The sequence below is a fragment of the Seriola dumerili genome, unplaced genomic scaffold (assembly GCF_002260705.1).
Source record: "Seriola dumerili isolate Sdu_G_001 unplaced genomic scaffold, Sdu_1.0 BDQW01000070.1, whole genome shotgun sequence".
NCBI classification, from domain to species: Eukaryota; Metazoa; Chordata; class Actinopteri; order Carangiformes; family Carangidae; genus Seriola; species Seriola dumerili.
The window spans coordinates 103,912-122,436 of record NW_019174325.1 but is presented as its reverse complement, the minus strand read 5'-3'; the positions used below and the strand labels follow the sequence as shown (position 1 = coordinate 122,436).

General features: G+C 39.9%; 1 protein-coding gene across 1 annotated transcript in view; it reads left to right on the top strand.

Annotated features, from left to right (window-relative positions):
* Positions 1-18,525, top strand: part of LOC111220529 (voltage-dependent L-type calcium channel subunit alpha-1D-like) — a 162,339-nt gene that overhangs the window by 118,151 nt on the left and 25,663 nt on the right. Inside the window, exons 15-31 of the mRNA XM_022743612.1 lie at positions 338-545; positions 1,304-1,424; positions 1,581-1,695; positions 1,854-1,914; positions 2,080-2,140; positions 2,517-2,658; positions 2,887-3,016; positions 5,592-5,651; positions 7,140-7,246; positions 10,189-10,276; positions 10,447-10,554; positions 10,762-10,814; positions 10,897-11,043; positions 11,372-11,573; positions 13,445-13,603; positions 13,937-14,047; positions 14,468-14,545. Of these exons, the coding sequence (XP_022599333.1) occupies positions 338-545; positions 1,304-1,424; positions 1,581-1,695; positions 1,854-1,914; positions 2,080-2,140; positions 2,517-2,658; positions 2,887-3,016; positions 5,592-5,651; positions 7,140-7,246; positions 10,189-10,276; positions 10,447-10,554; positions 10,762-10,814; positions 10,897-11,043; positions 11,372-11,573; positions 13,445-13,603; positions 13,937-14,047; positions 14,468-14,545 (1,951 nt within the window). The remainder of the gene's footprint in view (positions 1-337; positions 546-1,303; positions 1,425-1,580; positions 1,696-1,853; positions 1,915-2,079; positions 2,141-2,516; positions 2,659-2,886; positions 3,017-5,591; positions 5,652-7,139; positions 7,247-10,188; positions 10,277-10,446; positions 10,555-10,761; positions 10,815-10,896; positions 11,044-11,371; positions 11,574-13,444; positions 13,604-13,936; positions 14,048-14,467; positions 14,546-18,525) is intronic.

Genomic DNA, 18,525 nt, shown 5'->3' with positions numbered 1-18,525 from the left:
CATTCAATTTTCACTTTTCAATACTATCCAAACCTGTGCAATAAACAACATTAAATATATGTAAACTCATTGACAGGGTGTTAAGTTTGCAGCCAGACTGTGCTGTAGCTTTGGAGGTGACAGGGTCCATTCATATAATTACAGCTTACATCTCATTACTGTTGTGATCTGCTGTTGTCATATTAAAGGAGCATAAATCATTTTCAAAAAACAACAACTACAGAAGTTTAAGTCCTGTTTATAATGTGAGTTTTTACCTTTTTTCTTTCTGGAATTGTTGAGCATTCTGTATGTCTGTTCTTCTGTTAACTTTTTTTTATATTTTTTTCTTCTCCAGTCATTGGGCATCTCTTAGTAACCTGGTGGCCTCTCTGCTCAACTCCATGAAGTCTATCGCCTCCCTGTTGCTGCTGCTCTTCCTCTTCATCATTATTTTCTCCCTGCTTGGCATGCAGCTGTTTGGGGGCAAGTTCAACTTCGATGAGACTGTGACCAAGAGGAGCACGTTTGATAACTTCCCTCAGGCCCTGCTCACTGTGTTCCAGGTGAATATTTGTCTTATTCAGAACATTCAGATAAGATTTGCAGGATGTATAACATACGATCACAAAGAAAGTTTGAAATAACTCAATATACACTGTGATAACAATCACAGTGTTACAGTTTTGGGAAAATTATGACATTTTGGCATTGTCAAAATGAAATCTACTGTATTTTCAAATCTTCTAGTATTTCTTTAAAGACTTTATTATAAAAATATATCTGCTAACTCTAAATGTGTTTACTGAACAGTGTATGCAGGGAGGTTTTAAAGTCAGACATCTCGCCATCTCACCAAGAAATTATTGGGCCCTATTTTAATCGCTCAAGTGTAACAACTAGTGCAAAGCAGTAGGTCATGGGTGCATGGACTATGTGCGTGTCTCCAAGCACACCCACTATTTTGGTTCATGTAGGTACAGAGGCGCAAAAAATTCACTTTCAGCCAGTCACAGAGTCTCATTGCTCTGAAGAAGCTGTGGCAATCACAGAGAAGCTTCTTCAGGAAATCATATTATTGTGTGGATGGTGCACAGCATCACAACATGAACACACAGCACCATACCTGTTGTATTTTTCGCACTGCTAATTTGTGCAATAACAATAGAAACACATAATTTCAAAAAGTCCCTTAGATGAGCTCATCAATCTAACATCTTTTAATTCCACTCTTAATGTTGTAAATTGTCATATTTTGTTAAATATTTATTTCAAGTCAGTCTTAGGATAAATGATTAAAGTGACCGTATCTGATATTTGCCAGATCTTGACAGGAGAAGACTGGAATACAGTGATGTACGATGGTATCATGGCATATGGTGGTCCCTCCTCCTCTGGAATGGTGGTCTGCATTTACTTCATCATCCTTTTCATCTGTGGAAATTGTATCCTACTGGCCACACACACACACACACATGCGCTCATGCAATATCATTGAAAATTATTATCAAAAGTTTTGTTTTGATATTGAGCCAGTTACATTCACAGAGATTAGATTTCATCATGTTGGTCAGTGTTTTTTCCTGAAGTCACATGACCAGACATCCTGCTAAATGTCTTCTTGGCTATTGCTGTTGACAACCTGGCAGATGCAGAGAGCCTCAACACAGCACAGAAGGAGGAAGAAGAGGCAAAGAAGAGGAAGAACAGCGCCAAGTACAGCTGACGACACCTCAATATTTCACATAAATTTTTGTTCATATTTTCTGTTTAATTATTTGTCATACACATTTGTCACAAGCACTTTCCTATGGCAGAAAAAAGTCACCCTCTACCTTGTTAGTTACTTGTTTTCTTTTATCTGTCCCACACAGGGATACAAGCACAGAAAAGAGGAGAGTTGAAATAACAGAATCCAAGGATGGTGAGACCAAGGTAAAAGACAGAGTAGCTCTAGTTTTCTTCATAATATCTTCATGCAATTTGTATGATTTTATGTATATTGTATGTATACATTGTCAAACTGTGACCGCCTGTCTGAAAGTGCACCATTGATTTAGTTTTCATTCCAGTACTTTTAAACCTGATCCCTGTGTGTAGGTGCCAGCAAAGGCCTTGCTAGAGGAAGACAAAGAGTTGTATCCTGCCATTGACTCCCCAGGTAAAAGTCATTCATTTTTAGAAAGAGGAGCTGTAACTGAGCAGTGCTCAAACTAGGGTCCGCAATGCATCCATTGCCACCACAACCAGTTTTTTTTTTGTATTCAACTATAAGTTTGAACAATGAGAAAAATCTGTGTTTTAGTGAGTGAAAATGTGTTTAGAGTTTTGCAACTTGTGTCTAACAAGGTGAAAATTATTTATAGTTTTACCAAAAGAGTGATTGATTCAATAAATGGGTTCAGGCCACTGAGGTTTTGGCTCAGACAATGGAATTTAGTGTTTTTGTAATTCAGAAAAACTGTAAGAGCAGTATTTAAAAGTCATAAGCATCAGTTATATAAACACAAACAAGACAAATAACTCTTTATGTTTAGTGTGTGATGATGACGATAATGATGACCTCCCAGAAGTCCCCTCTGGGCCCCGCCCCCAGAGGCTGTCTGAACTCAGCATCAAAGAAAAGACTCCGCCAATCCCAGAGGGCAGCGCCTTCTTCATCTTCAGCAGCACTAACCTGTGAGTCTTGTGCAGGTTCGGTAGGATCGATACCAAGGCACAGGAATATTTCAGTAAACCTGTTCAGTATGACAGAAAACAAAAACCTCTAAAACCAATTATAGCAAATTAGCAGAAAATTTGCAAGCTGTGTCACTACCCCAGATTTGCTGTCAACTCACTGTACATACTGACTGCTCACTTTTTCTTTCTGTTTCCATATCACCCTCTTTTCCTCTTTCCCTCTAGGTTTCGTGTATTCTGCCATAAGCTGATCAACCATCAGATCTTTACCAACCTCATCCTGGTCTTCATCATGCTCAGCTCGGTCTCTCTGGCTGCTGAGGACCCCATACGCAACTTCTCTGCTCGCAATATTGTATGTAAACAACCACTGGAACTGTGGTCTTTAAATGTCTTGAAATGCTACCCACTTACACGTCTACACTAGGGTGACCAGATGTCCCTTTCTTCTGGAACAGGCCACCAAAAACGAGGACTGTCCCTGGAAGTGTCCCGGTTTTAACGTTTGTAATTAAAAACAGTCAGGTCTTGCACTTGTTTTGGCCAATAGAGGGGGCTGGCTGCTAGTTATAGCAGCTTCAGAAGTGAAGCTAAAACCATTAAAATAGAGTTATCCAATCAGATTTTCCTTTTTTTGTGGTTGTTTCTAGGCAGAGAAAAGGCTCACTCATGTGTTAGGAGTTCATAACCAGGCAGTAAACTAGAAAAAACAACCATAATTCAAACAAACTGCTTCATGGAGAGAGTCGTCATTTTATTAGTTGGCCTTCACGATAGTTTATTACAATACAACAGTTACCATGGTCAAAATACATGACTGTCCCCCTTCTTTATTTCATAGGTAAAAACATATATTGACCACCGAACTGGAAATGTCCCCAGTTTTCATTTCAGATATCTGGTCACCTTATTCTATACATCATGTTTTGAATGTTTATTTGTCTCACTGACATATCACAGTAGGAAAGGCACGGGTGTAAGTAATAATATTAATGATGAATGAATTCAATATGGCTGCTTTATTTTCAGGGTCCTGGTGTTGTGCATTCATGTTGTGTACAACTAATGGTCACTAAACAAGCAATACTGTATACACCATAATGCATTGTGCTCACACTGAAAGAAAGAAAACCAGCGCAGAGAAAATGAAATGACGAGTAGTGTCCAAAAGTGTTTTTTCATATTACTCTCACAGTATAGTCCTCTACATAGAACTCCCCAGATAGTGAGTAGGGAGGAGTGAATGAGCCACTATCTCGGCTCACTGTGACATTTGAATAAAACAAAGCCATTCTTAATGTTTTTAATATCACCTGTGCCTTGACAAGTAAAAATATCTGCAGTGAAAAAGGCCTTTGGAAATCACTGTTTGGCAAATGACACACATAGAAAAACAAAGTACATGGGCAGCATTTTCAAGCTGGGAAGTTACATACTGTATATTAATGTGTGACGTGTTTTGGTGAGTATTTTTCTTAAAGCCACAACAGTCGGAACATTTTTTGCTTCCTACTTACCAAATTGTATCACTGCCACACAGTAGCCTACTGCCTCAGAAACAATCCTCTTTCTACAACTGCTATCAAGCATAGTTTCATAATACATAACCTTAACATTATTATAATGTTTTATTATGATGTGTGCTGACATGTCTACAAACCAAAACAAGCTGCACTAGGCAATTTCAAATGTTAGAAGGCCCAACTGGTTATTTCAGGAATGACATTCAGAAATTATGTAACGGTTCACAACAGACGCACTACATGTGCTTTAGCCATGCTGTGCCAAGCCAAGCCATGATGACGTGTTTCCAATACAGCCTCACAGCAGGGGATAGCCCCACAGAGCCATGCTGCTGTGGTCCTGTGTGATAGGAGGGTCAACAACAGCCAATCTGTGATGTCTCCTCCTCCCTCCTAGCTGTGTCCTCAGCCAATGAACTTGTGTGTGTCTGTGTTAGAGATTAGAGGGAAAGCTGGTAGTTAAGTCTCTGTGTGTTCAGCTTTCAGTATGTTCATAGTTTCTGAGTCTTTTTGGTTTGGTTTAGTTTCACTCATGTTTTCCTGTTTGTCCTTTAGGACATTTTACAGTTTGCTGATCACTTTCAGCCATGTTGGAGCTGTGTGTGGACTTTATAGGGAATGCAATGCTCGTTTGTCACTCAGTTAGTGGAGCTTCATTAGTGCTATATTCTTCAATAAAAACAGGTCTAATCAGCCAGATACGGATATATTCAGCTGATCCACTCTTTGGTCAGTAGAATTTTAAATATTGTAGGGAGGAATAGAAACACACACAGTGAACTGAAAAGGGCTGCAGGTGACAGACTCCTAGTGTGGTTTGTGACTAGCACACTTCAATCACACCATCAAGGTATACATCCTTACAATGCTTTGCAGTGCAGTGGAAAAACACATGGCTTGGTGCGGCTCCCTCCCCTGCTACGGAAAAATCCTTTAACTGTAGGCACAAAATGTAACTTTGGTGGGTCTAGCATTCTGTGAATTAAAGTTTTGCCATATAAATTTTTCATTCACACATTCTTTGTTCAGAGAAAACCTGCCACTGCTGTTTACAAACAACTCTGCTCAATGTTTGAAAGCAGGGCTGGTGTGTGAGTTTACACTATTTTACATTCAAATCTGACCTAGTACAGCTTTGATATACTACTTTATGTTTCATCTGTGTCTGACTTTCACTGCCTCTACTGCTAAAAGTATTTGATATGTTATCCTGTTATCCTGGAATGACTTGAACTTGTGCATTGCCTCTTGCAGATACTTGGTTATTTTGACTATGCTTTCACCGCAATCTTTACTGTTGAGATCCTGTTGAAGGTAAATGTCCTCTGCGTGCTGTGCTGTGCTGTGCTGTGCTGGGTAGAGCTTCAGTAACCCTGCGTGCTTATGTCACTCTGATTGCCTCCTCAGATCCTAGGCTATGCAGACTATGTCTTCACTAGTATGTTTACATTTGAGATCCTTATTAAGGTAAACCATAAAAACTGTTGTGCTGCCTCAGCAACAACCCACCACTTCCAAGCTTGCTGCACATATCTTCCCTCCCCTCATTTTTGTCTCTATAATTTTTGATCAAAGTTGTCATGGCGATCAATCTGTTAATGTGGAGCTCATATGTTTTTGTCAGATTTTTTTTTTTTTGGTCTGTCAGTCAGTTTTCCATCACAGCCCACTTCCCCCTCTTCATCCGAGACCATCTTATGGCCCATTGGCTCTCCAGAGTAAAACTACTTGTTTAGCTGTTCCTGAATATTTAAGTTCTTTTTTTTCTCAACTTCCTGGTGGCATTTTGGAAACTTTTCCCAACTATTATAATTTTTTGAAAATTTTAATCTTTTTAAAAACATTGAGATTACCAAATTGTGAACAACTAATATTTTTTATTTAAATAAAATAATAAAATTTGTTAAATTTTAAATATTCTGAACTGTGGAGAGATGAACTTGAACTAACATCAATCTTAATATCCCACTGCCTGACTGTAGACAGATGTGACCCTTTTCTTATATTTAAATGTGTTTCGGGTAATGCACTTCCAAAAAATTTGCTTGATGAAATCCACAAACATCAGGAACAATTTTTATGATTCTTACTGTTAAAATTCAATCCTCTGCCTTACCCCTTTGCTCGCTGCATGCCTGCACAAAGTAAATCTCATGTGTTATGGTTAAAGACAAAAATTCCATCAGGAGAAGAGTATAATCTCTGTTTCATGGGAAGTGTTTTTAGTGAGTGAGTGAGTGAGTGAGTGAGTGAGTGAGTGAGTGAGTGAGTGAGTGAGTGAGTTAGTTCCTAGCTTAATGTCAAATGAGATGTAGTGGCTTTTGACTTGCCCTGTCTGAAGATTTTGCATTGTTTAAAATCTGTTTATGTGTGCGTGTGTGTGTGTCTAGTCTAAAGCAGTATTCAAAGTCTTTCAAAGTGTTTTTGATGTAGCATTTGTGAGTGTGAATCCAGTCTTACCTTATCAATTTAGATTTTGTTTAGAATTTTTTAAAACATTGAACCAAACATAGTACAAATATTACTTGAAACTTTAGGTGCTTACATAACATTAGAATAATAACATTCTGTTGAGATACTGAAAGTGTGCCTGCTCAAAGTATCACAACATTATAGCTTCATTTCAGTGCAGGACCGTCAAGTGTGCGACTGCAAATCAAATTACATTGTGAACTGTTGTCATGAACACTCGTGTTTGAAATGCAAACTTAATGTTAATGTATGAGGATATCCAAGAATAAATTATGAAACTACAGTTTTGGTACACACACAGAATGTCCTTATAAAAATTAATACTGTTAAATGTTTTTAGTAATAGATCATCTAAACAGTTATTATAATTTAAATCCCATCTCAGCCTCACTTTAAGTTGTGCCCCTATATGAATATACATGTTTGTAGGCAGGTCTGTCTATTTAAGTCCTGACTCTGTGTCTCCTCTGTCCATCTGTCCAGATGACAGCATTTGGAGCGTTCCTTCATAAAGGGGCGTTCTGTAGAAACTACTTCAACCTATTAGACCTGCTAGTCGTTGGTGTGTCTCTGGTGTCCTTCGGCATTCAGTACGTATCATTCAGGTTTTTTTATGTCTTGTCTGTATGTACCATTGAGTAGCTGTGTTTGATTTTTGTGATAATATATAAACATTGGTCTTTGCTCTGCTGGTAGCAGGTTATAAAGAAGTAGATAGATAGATAGATAGATAGATAGATAGATAGATAGATAGATAGATAGATAGATAGATAGATAGATAGATAGATAGATAGATAGATAGATAGATATCCCCTAGGGGAAATTCATGTGTCCATTAGCTCATTGTTGATAATAATAATAATAATAATAATAATAATAACAGTTGATAATAAATAAACAACAATAATTAGATTAGTCCACTTCCTTTGGCTGAAGTGTTGTATAGCCTGATGGCAGTGGGAACAAAGGATCTCCTGAACCTCTCTGTTCTGCAGCGCAGTGAGATGAGACGTTTGCTGCTGTAGCTGCTTCACTGTCCTGCCAGAATGTTGTGGAAAGAATTGTTGGTATTGTCCAAGATGGCCTCCATCTTACATTGCATGTGTCTCTCCACAACAGTCGTAAGTGAGTCCAGACTCCTGCCAAGCACAGACCCAGCCTTTTTTACCAGCTTGTCCAGTCTCTTTGTGTTCATGTTGAACATGCTGCTGCCCCAGCAAACTGCAGCATAAAAGAGTACACTGGCCACCACTGACTGATAAAACATGTGCAGCATTTCACTGCAGACATCAAAGGACCTGAGCTTCCTGAGGAAAAAGAGCCGGCTCTGCCCCTTCAGGTAGATGGCATCCATGTTCAGGGACCAGTCCAGTTTACTGTCCAGGTGCTCACCTAGGTATTTATAAGTATGCACCACCTCAATGTCCTTCCCTCGAATGTTGACTGGCTGAAGGGTGGGCCTAGACCTCTGAAAGTCCATGACCATCACCTTGATCTTGGAGGTGTTCAGAAGGAGGCAGTTCTTGTCAGGCCATCATCAGATCCCTGTACTCCTCTTCCTACCCATTCCTGATACGCACCACAATAGCTGTGTCATCTGAGTATTTCTGGATGTGGCAGGACTAAGAGTTGTATATAAAGTCGGCCGTATGCAGGGTGAACAGGAACGGAGCCAGAACAGTCCCCTGTGGAGCCCCAGTTCTGCTCATCGCTGTCCCTGAGACACAGTTACCCAGCCTGACCTGTCTTGTCAAGTAATCCACAATCTAGGATGTGAAGCAGGGATCCACCCCCATCCCTTCCAGTTTGTCATTAAGAATTGGGGGTTGGATGGTGTTAAATGCACTTGAGAAATCAAAGAACATAATCTCATTTAACTACCTGGCTCATCCAAGTAAGAATAGGCCTGGTGGAGCATGTAAAGGATGGCATCATCCACTTCAATATGTTCTTTGTAGGCGAACTGTAGGGGGTCTAGTGCATGTTAAACCTGTGGCCTCAGAAGGTGGAGTGGCAGCCTCTCCAGGGTCTTCATGATGTGTGATGTGAGGGCTTCTCCGTGTCTCCATCCCTGAAGGCCTTCTTTTTCTGGTTGAGGAGGGTCTTGATGTTAATGGTGATCCAGGGTTTGTTGTTTGGAAAGCAGTGTACAGTCCTTGCTGGTATTACAGAGTCCATACAGAAGTTAATGTAGTCAGTGGTACATTCAACCATTCTATCAAGGTCAGGGTCCTTGCTTTTTTCATTTTCCTGTGACTCCACAGGACATTCCAATCTGTGCACTCAAAACAGTCTTTTAGAGACTCACTGGCCTCCGGGGTCCAGTTCCTGAATGAGCGTGTGGTTAAAGCCTGCCTCAGTACACAGGGCTTGTAAGAAGGCTGAAGAAACCAGATTATGATCTGATCTGCCAAGTGGTGGTAGAGCTGAAGCAGTGTAGGCCTCCTTGACATTTGCATACAACAGATCAAGTGTGTTATTTTCCCTTGTGGGACAGTCAACATACTGAGTGAAGCGAGGTGAGAGTGACATGGTTAAAATCCCCCGATGAATGCATCAGGGTTCTGGGTCTGTACTCTCAACTGTAGACTCAACACTCTCGTGAATGACATCACATGTGACTGCAGGCTCTGCTCGTGGTTGAATGTAAACAACAATGGCGACAATGTGTGAGAACTCCCTTGGTACATAGTACGGTCTAAGACCAACTGCCAACAGTTCAATATCCCGACAGCAGATCTTCTCCTTCACTCTGATGTGACCGGGGTTGCACTATCTATTGTTCACAAGCAGAACCAGTCGTCCACCTTTATTCTTTCCACTTGCTCTGTTATCTCTGTCCACTTGTACTGCAGTGAAGCCGGTTAAATCCACATGATGGTCAGGAGTGTTGTCGTTTAATCAGGTCTCCTTGAAACACATGAGACTACACTCACAAAATGCTCGCTGGTTCTTCACAAGTGCCTCCAGTTCATCACACTTGTTAGCCAGGGAGTTGACATTTCCCATGAGGATCGATGGTAGAAAAGGCTTATATCTCCATCTCCTAGCCTTTAGTTTAGCCCCGGCTCTGCATCCACAGTACAGCTTCTTCAGCTCAGCCGGTATGGGATGTTTAACTCCATATCTGGTAAACTTTAAAGGCAGGAGTTCTTCTTTTGTGTACATTATTTTGATTTTTGTGATAATATATAAACATTGATCTTTGCTCTGCTGGTAGCAGGTTATAAAGAAGTAGTTTAATGTTTTATATAACGGAAATATGCTCTATAGTTTCCTTGCCATGAGTTAGGGATTCCAGACAGTCACTGTGTAGAGAAAAAGTCCAATAACTGAACCTCAGCATGTGCTGTGATGAGCACTTATCACGTTTAACATTGGCGCTGTGTTTCAATATAAAACCAGTATGTATAATGCTAGATGACAAAAGAAACTTACCAGATACACAACACCAAATAATTCTTACACTATAAAACTGCATTAGCTTTTTATTCCATGTTGAATCCAATGGTGTGTCTTGGTTTTTCCATAGGTCCTCTGCTATCTCCGTGGTCAAGATTCTGCGTGTTTTGAGAGTCCTCCGCCCACTCAGGGCCATCAACAGAGCCAAAGGACTCAAGGTCAGAATAATAAAAATATGACATGATACAGGGTGTATCTCCATTCGTGTGTTGTGTGTGGTTTACCATGTGAATGCGTCGCTGAGTAAAGTTGTGCATGCATACACCTTTGGTTGTGTTGCACTGGTGTGTATTTCTCTTAAAATTATGATACTGTGTGTCCTTTTCAGCACGTGGTCCAGTGTGTGTTTGTGGCCATCAGGACCATCGGTAACATCATGATTGTCACCACCCTGCTGCAGTTCATGTTCGCTTGTATCGGTGTGCAGCTCTTCAAGGTACAGTGAAGAGATGGAAAGAGGAAAAGAATGATAGAGGATAATGGGGTCACACCTGATGGTTAACTGACCTCTCGTCTGGTTCACCAAATCAACTGATTCTTCTACTGTAAAACACCAAATAGTTGTATAGAAGTAGAGGAAGAAGGCCTTAAACTAAGTTAAACTATGTGAACCTTTGACTTTCTCTTTTGTTTTTTAATAAAGGGGAAATTTTATCGATGCACAGATGATGCAAAGAACAGCCCAGAGGAGTGCAAGTGAGTGTGTTTCATTCTTCAAGGTTTCCAGATGTGTGTGCTTGAATGTATATGTGGTTAAAATTTTGTCTTTAACTCACAGGGGTACATACATTCTCTACAACAACGGGGACACAGCACTGCCCATGGTGAGGGAGAGGATCTGGTACAACAGTGACTTCAACTTTGACAACGTCCTCATGGCCATGATGGCTCTCTTTACTGTCTCCACCTTCGAAGGATGGCCCACGTAAGTACTGCTCTGTGTCTGAGGTATAACTCAGATTTGTTTATCATTGCGGAGAATAACAGTGAGACTCTGGATTTATTTAATGTTCGGTCATTTTTCACTGTCCATCTATCTCTGAAAGAAAATGAAAACCAAAAGTATAGAGATGTGGCCAGTTGTCTTCAAGTCTAATATATCTTTAATTTGACTATTTTGTGTGTACGAATGTGCACTTGCAGCATTTGTGTTTGTGGATGTATAAGGCTTTAAGCACCGTATTTATTATCATTAAACAAACCAAATGTGCATGGTTGGAGTTGATTATTTTACTTTTTGTGTGTCTCTGCAGCTTGTTGTATAAAGCCATCGATTCCAACAGAGAGAACATGGGTCCCATCTACAACTACCGCATCGAGATCTCCATCTTCTTCATCATCTACATCATCATCATCGCCTTCTTCATGATGAACATCTTTGTTGGTTTCGTCATTGTCACCTTCCAGGAGCAGGGGGAGAAGGAGTATAAGAACTGCGAACTGGACAAGAACCAGGTAGGAGGGTCTCAGAGTGTGTGTGCATTTATGTGTGTGTCTTTGTGATCTATTGAATAAATATACTAAAAGTAACCGTCTCTTCCTACTGAAATGCCATAATTCATATGCCATCAGAAAACATGAAGACATAATGTATGTATCACACATCGGATCCTGATGAAAGACTTATTCAAGTTGAAAATCTCTACTGATGTACATTGTATGATTTGTTGAGAACAAAATTATGTAACAACGGTCAATGGAAACCAAAATCATCAACCCATTAAGGTCTGGATTCACAATCACACTGAAAATAAAAATGAAGAATTGAAATCATAGGCTAATCTGACTTTCGTGAATTTAATCACAGCAACTCAATGTGACTCAGTAGTGTGTATGACCCCCGTGTGCCTGTATGCACTCCTGACAACGTCTGGGCATGCTCCTGGTGAGTCGGTGGATGGTGTCCTGGGGGATCTCCTCCCAGACCTGGATCAGGGCATCAGTGAGCTCTTGGACAGTCTGTGGCGGTACTTGGCCTTGTCGGATGCACCGATACATAATGTCCCATAGCTGCTCAATTGGATTTAGGTCAGGGGAATGTGAGTGCCAGTCAATAGCATCAATGCCTTCATCATCCAGGAAGTGCCTACACACTCTCACCACATGAGGCTGGGAATTGTCCTGCACCAGGAGGAACCCAGGGCCCACTGCACCAACGTAAGGTCTAATCACTCTGAGGATTTCATCCTGGTACCTAACAGCAGTCAGGGTACCGTTGGCTATGACATGGAGGTCTGAGCAACCTTCCAAGGATATGCCTCCCCAGACCATCATTGACCCACTGCCAAACTGGTCATGCTGGACGATGTTACAGGCAGCATAACATTCACCAGCGTCTCATCTGTGAAGAGAACGGGACACCAATGGTGGACTTGCCAATTCTGGTGTTCTCTGGCAAATTCCAATCGAGCTGCGCGGTGCTGGGCTGTGAGCACAGGTACCACTAGAGGATGACGGGCCCTCATGCCACCCTCATGGAGTCTGTTTCTGACAGAGACACAGCAAACCTTCTTGCGACCGCTTGTATGGATGTGCCATACTGGAGGAGGTGGACTACCTGTGCAACCTGATTGGGCTGCAGGTACCGCCTCATGCTACTAGAAAGTGCCAAGGACACTTGCAAAACACAAAACTAGAGAAGAATCAGTCAGGAAAGATCAGGAGAGAGCAATTCTCTGTGGCCACCACATGCAAAATCATTCCCTTTTAGGAGGGTTGTCTTGCTTTTGCCTCTCCATTGCACCTGTTGTCACTTTCATTTGCACCAAAGCAGGTGAAATTGATTCACAATCACTTGTGCATTCATGCTATCAGATTGCTCTGCACAGTGGATATTAAAATGCAAATGTTTTTTTGCTGGTTGGTATCTTGTTTAGGACTTTAGCATTGCAGGTAGTTACAAACATTTATAACTGATAAAAGGGAGTTTTATTGTAAAGTGTAAAACAAATCATCATTTATTAATGAGTTACTACAAGGCTCCTTTTACCAGTTGTAAATGGCAGTAACTCATTAGTTAGATTAATGACTAGTAAGCATTAATTTGATCTTGCCAAATAGTGAGCCTGCATCAACATATGAAAACTGTGTTTTAACTTGTTAACTTATAATTGTTTATTTATGATTTATAGTGTTAAAAACTAAACTAATAACCTAATTATAAACCATTTATAAATCATTTTTAAGGGTAGTCTTATTGTACAGTGGTACCTAATGTACTGTCTAAACAGTGACTGCATCTTTTACATAAAATGATCTGTTGTAATTGTACATAAGTCTGTTTGTCTGTTTCTGTTTGTCCCCACCTCTCCTCTCAACCACTGCAGCGTCAGTGTGTGGAGTATGCTCTTAAAGCTCGTCCTCTGCGGCGCTACATCCCCAAAAACCCCTACCAGTACAAATTCTGGTATGTGGTCAACTCCACTGGTTTTGAGTACGTCATGTTTGTCCTAATCATCCTCAACACCTTGTGTCTGGCTATACAGGTAAGTGTTCTCCGTTAGGTCCTTCGGGTGAAATTGACATAAACTAGTTAGTGCATCTACATTGGTCATTTAATGGTATATAAGTGTCAAATTTATCCAATTATCAGACCCTGACAATGATTAATTCATATGTCTAGGAATGTAAAGGATGGTTTAGTTTGAATTTTCTCTATGCTGCATGCAGTAAAAATTGTCATCATCCATGCCTCATAATCTGAATACAATTTGCTCTCGTTTTTCTCAATACCCATCAAAATGTAACCACCAACATTGTATTTTTTCACTTGAAAGATCTACATCATTTTGTTTGTCTGTCTGCCTGTCCTTGTCCAGCACCATGGTCAGTCTCATCTGTTTAACTGTGCTATGGACATTCTCAACATGGTCTTCACTGGAGTTTTCACTGTGGAAATGATCCTCAAGCTCATCGCCTTCAAACCCAGAGTAAGTATCTGCTCCTCCTCTCTCCTCTCCTCCCCTGCAGCTACTGTAGTATTTGCAAAATCTAAGCAAGCTACAGGCATAAATATGTAAAACTCCCCATATGGTTCCTTAAATCCTCTTCCTCAGACTTTTACCTTTAGATTTCCCTTAACATTTTTTTTCCTAAAAAGATTCATGGTTGAATTTTTATTTGAAAGCACCCCCCTTTCCCTTTGAACCCAGACCTCATACACTCCTATCCCTGTCACCTCCCCTCTGCTTCCACTGGCTGTGATGCTTCTGCCATCTTCTCCTTATCCTCACCCTTCATTACTCCTTTCACCGCAACCTCTCTACCTCTTATACTTTCCTTTACCCCCACCCCACCACCCCACCCCACCCCACCCTCCTCCTGCTGGCTGTACATGCTGCCATATTCAGGGCTATGTCGGGGACGCCTGGAATGTCTTCGATGCCCTGGTGGTGATTGGCAGTGTAGTCGACATCATACTCAGCCAGGTAGAAAGACATCAGTATGTACAACTGTCATTCCTTCTTCCTGCTCTCCCACTGCTGCTGCCACTCTCGTCTTTCTTCTCTTTCCATCTTCCCTCCTTTTCTTCCTTCCTGTCTTTGATTTACTGAAGTTGAACTGAACTTTTTTTTATTTAAGCCCTCATCCAGTTTTTGCTCATGAAGTCTGCTGAATCTGTTGTGGACTTGGTTGGATGGTTGATCAGCACCACATACATACAGTATGTGCACTGATGGGCTAGAAAATTTCTACAACCAACCTGTGTCTACAACTGTACAGTGTGAAATGTTAACATGTGCATAACATTAAGCCACTGCTCCATAACGATTAGGTCTTATGAAATTCTTTAGTTTTACGTCTGTGGTGGCCATTTCTTTCAGCCTGCCTCTATAACCGTGAGGAAAAAAAATATTTTGAAACAGAAAGTGAATGACAGAGGGTTAATTTATCATGTAGACTAGCTACGTTTACAAAGGAATATTCTTGTAAATCAAGCAAGTTATAGACTCACAGACTCACTGGCAGGAAGGATTTGACTTTCAACCTCACTCTGTTATATCAAACCACAACATTTTGATGTTCTCCTCCTTCTTTGCTTTTCTTACCTCTTCTTCCTTTTCTTTATTGCTCTGTTGTCTCTCTCTTCTTTTCTGTGTTTTTGTTGCCTGTGCTTGCAGAACTATTTTGCTGATGCATGGAACACGTTTGATGCCTTAATTGTTGTGGGTAGCGTGGTTGACATTGCCATCACTGAGATCAATGTAAGTAGTCATTTATCACACATACACACCTGCCTTACTCTTTCCTAGCAAGGGTGCCTTGCTCTAGCATCAGAGCTGCATTCAAAATCACTACATTCTCATGCTTAAAGTAAGGACCAGTGTGTAGGATTTATGGCATATAGTGGTGAAGTAATAGATTGCAACCAACTGAGACACCCTCCCTCAATCCTCCCTGTCCAAACATGTAGGAGAACAGTGGCCATCAGGTAACTTAAGAATGTGAAAGGCCCCCCTCTAGAGCTCGTGTTTGGTTTAACCGTTCTGGGCTCCCTTTGTAGATTTGAAGTAAAACCACAATGACTCTTAGTTTCAGGTGATTATAAACTAATGAAAACACAATAATGAATATTATGTACTATTTCTGCCAATAGATACCCCTAAATCCTACACACTGGTCCTTTAATGTTCCTCACAACTGGCAGAAAGCCACAGTTTTATATGTTAAAATCATGATGACATTGCTTAACTAATGTGATTTAACAGCAGTTTTTGAATAAATGTTTGAATACAGCTTTGTTAGTTTATGATGATACACACTGCACATGAAATCATTATTTAACTGAATAAAGAAAAGGGAAAAGGTGATTGGAAACTTTCACGTGTTGCGATGTTTGTTGTGCTGTAATTAGCTCCCTCTAGTCCTAACAAAGATTGCAAGTTGTGAACATACAGTAGATGTGCAGTATTTGAATATTGATCAGATGATTATATAGCTTAGAAAACAAAGAATTTCTCATAATGCTTAATTTTTAAATTTATTCCTCAAAATCTATTGTCCTCTAAGCTTTTTTGAAAGACCGTTAAAATAAAATGTCAACAGTTTGAGAATCTAAAATATTATTAGGAGCTGTTTTTGAAAGCAGCTCAGTTATAATTTTAAATTTTTGATGTAAACATTTTGTGCCAAATTGTTTTGGTTGTAACCTCTTTGAATCTGCTGTGCTGCTACTGCAAGGCCACTGTGTGTCCCAGTGTGAAGCCTCCTTGCTTGTTGCAGGCTTGTTCATGTGAAGGTGTCCTGTCAGTCATTTGTTTTGAGTGAATTTTTAAAGAAAATCACACTGTGCACTTTACTGACCATATTCTAGGATACATACTAACATACAAAATAAATAGCACACACAGACAGTTACAGCAACATGGTTAATACAGTATACCTTGTCAACACTTCATATACCATTAGCTGCTATGCTGTACGGTTCTGCAACTGAAATACCTATGTATTTATTTTTCATATTTCTTGATGTAAATGACCAACATCTTCCTTTCTTCTTTTCCTTTAGATATAATTTTTTAGAAAATTTTGCTGCCTTTGCAAGAAAACACTTAGAAAACATCAAACCTCCTTAAGCTAGAAAAGCATCACAGCAAACACTGAACCTTAATTAGTTTTACTTAGTTCAGTTTAATCATCATTTGACTGTTTTGAGTGTCCTCTTTATCCGTGTGAACTACTACCATATATATATATATATATATATTTTTTTTTTTTTTTTAAGTCAGGGCACCAGTTAATTTCAAACCAGGTTTGATATCTAAAAAGGTCATAATAATAATAATAAGAAGAAGAAGAAGAAGAAGAAGAAAAATAATAGGAGTGTCTTAAATATCTAATTACAGTACATCCAGCATGAATTGTAAAATAATTTGGTGAAAAGTATTTGGGGAAATTGTGTGAAGACAATAGTAATAATAAAACAAAAACAATAGCAATAAGCTGTGTCAGTACTTTGTCTATAGCAGGGTTTCCCAACCTTTTCCAACTCACGGCCCACTTGAAAATGTCAAAAATCATCCAACTCCATAACAATAGGAGGCCAAATAATGGGTTCACAGAGCACTTGTCATTGTAATAATGGGCAAACATGCCGCAGAAAGCAGGGGAAACATGCCGGAACCTCCAGTCACTAACACAGCATCTGAAACGTTGCAATACTTTCAGTATTACAGAATTTTCAAGGAGCTGTCCATCAGCACTACATTAAAAAGGACCATCTGCAATGGGCTAATTAACATATAAATTATTACGAATTACAAAACAGTATTATTCATCAAATGAGAAATAGATTGATAGGCCTATAAACTAACATAAAACCAATGTAGGTCTACATTGCAAATTCGGCACCGGCATAGCCAGACGAAACGTAAATACAAGCAACAGCCATTACTGCAAAGAAATATTAAAACATTGCAGTCTTACTTGTGGCTTTTTTATAAACCAATCTGCCAACAATATGAAGACGGCATGGTTTTCAAAACAGCAGTCCATTTCCAGTGGATTTCCCTCCCACTCCCTGCATAGAAAGCCAGTATGTGTTTGCGCTTTTGTGCTATACGCAACATCCACTGCTGGCTCATACAGGGGCTTCGATCCCCGACACATATCCACAGCTGATCCATGAAAAATTACTTTTTTTTTTTTTTTTTTTTTTTTTTTTTAAATCAAATTGATAACCCTCAGACAGTGTGATTATACTGTAAATTCAGTTTGTAGGCATAACCAGAAGAAAAATATTTAAATAAGTAAAGCAACAAAACAAAATTAAAACATTGCACTCTTACTTATAGAGCTGCAGCAGATCAGTTCAACAATAGGCCAACAATATGTTGACTCACCTAATGAGATGGCTGATGTTGCATAGCAGCCACCAAATTTCTTGATGTCTGGCCCAATGGATGACAGTCTCAGTCGAAGATCTGGCTCCATATTCAGTTTATTTCTATATTTAGTTTTTAATGCCACAAGCACAGAAAATCCAGTCTCAGAGGTATTTTGTCAGGAAAGGCATTTGAAATCTCACAGCTCTGTCGGAAAGATTGGGATACTCAGAAGCAACATAAAGCCAGAAGTTTGTCAGGTACTTCTGAGAAAACCAGTTTCAATGCAGTGTTGCAGGAGAGCTCCACAAGACTGTCTTGCTCTTTAGTGCTCAGGGCTGCGAGGGCCTTTGTCACTGTGTCTGGTGAATGGGTTTATTTTCAAACGAGTCATAATTTGATTGACCGACTCCCTAAACCCACAGCTTCAGTTTTCTAATGGTCGCTTCCATTTTATTCTGGACATTGAACATGTTCACTGCTGTTCCCTGGAGGCTGAGGTTAAGTCAATTTAAGTGAAAATATCAGCCAGGTAACAATGTAGCCAACCACCCAAAAATCACTGAAGCATTGTGCCAGTTCAA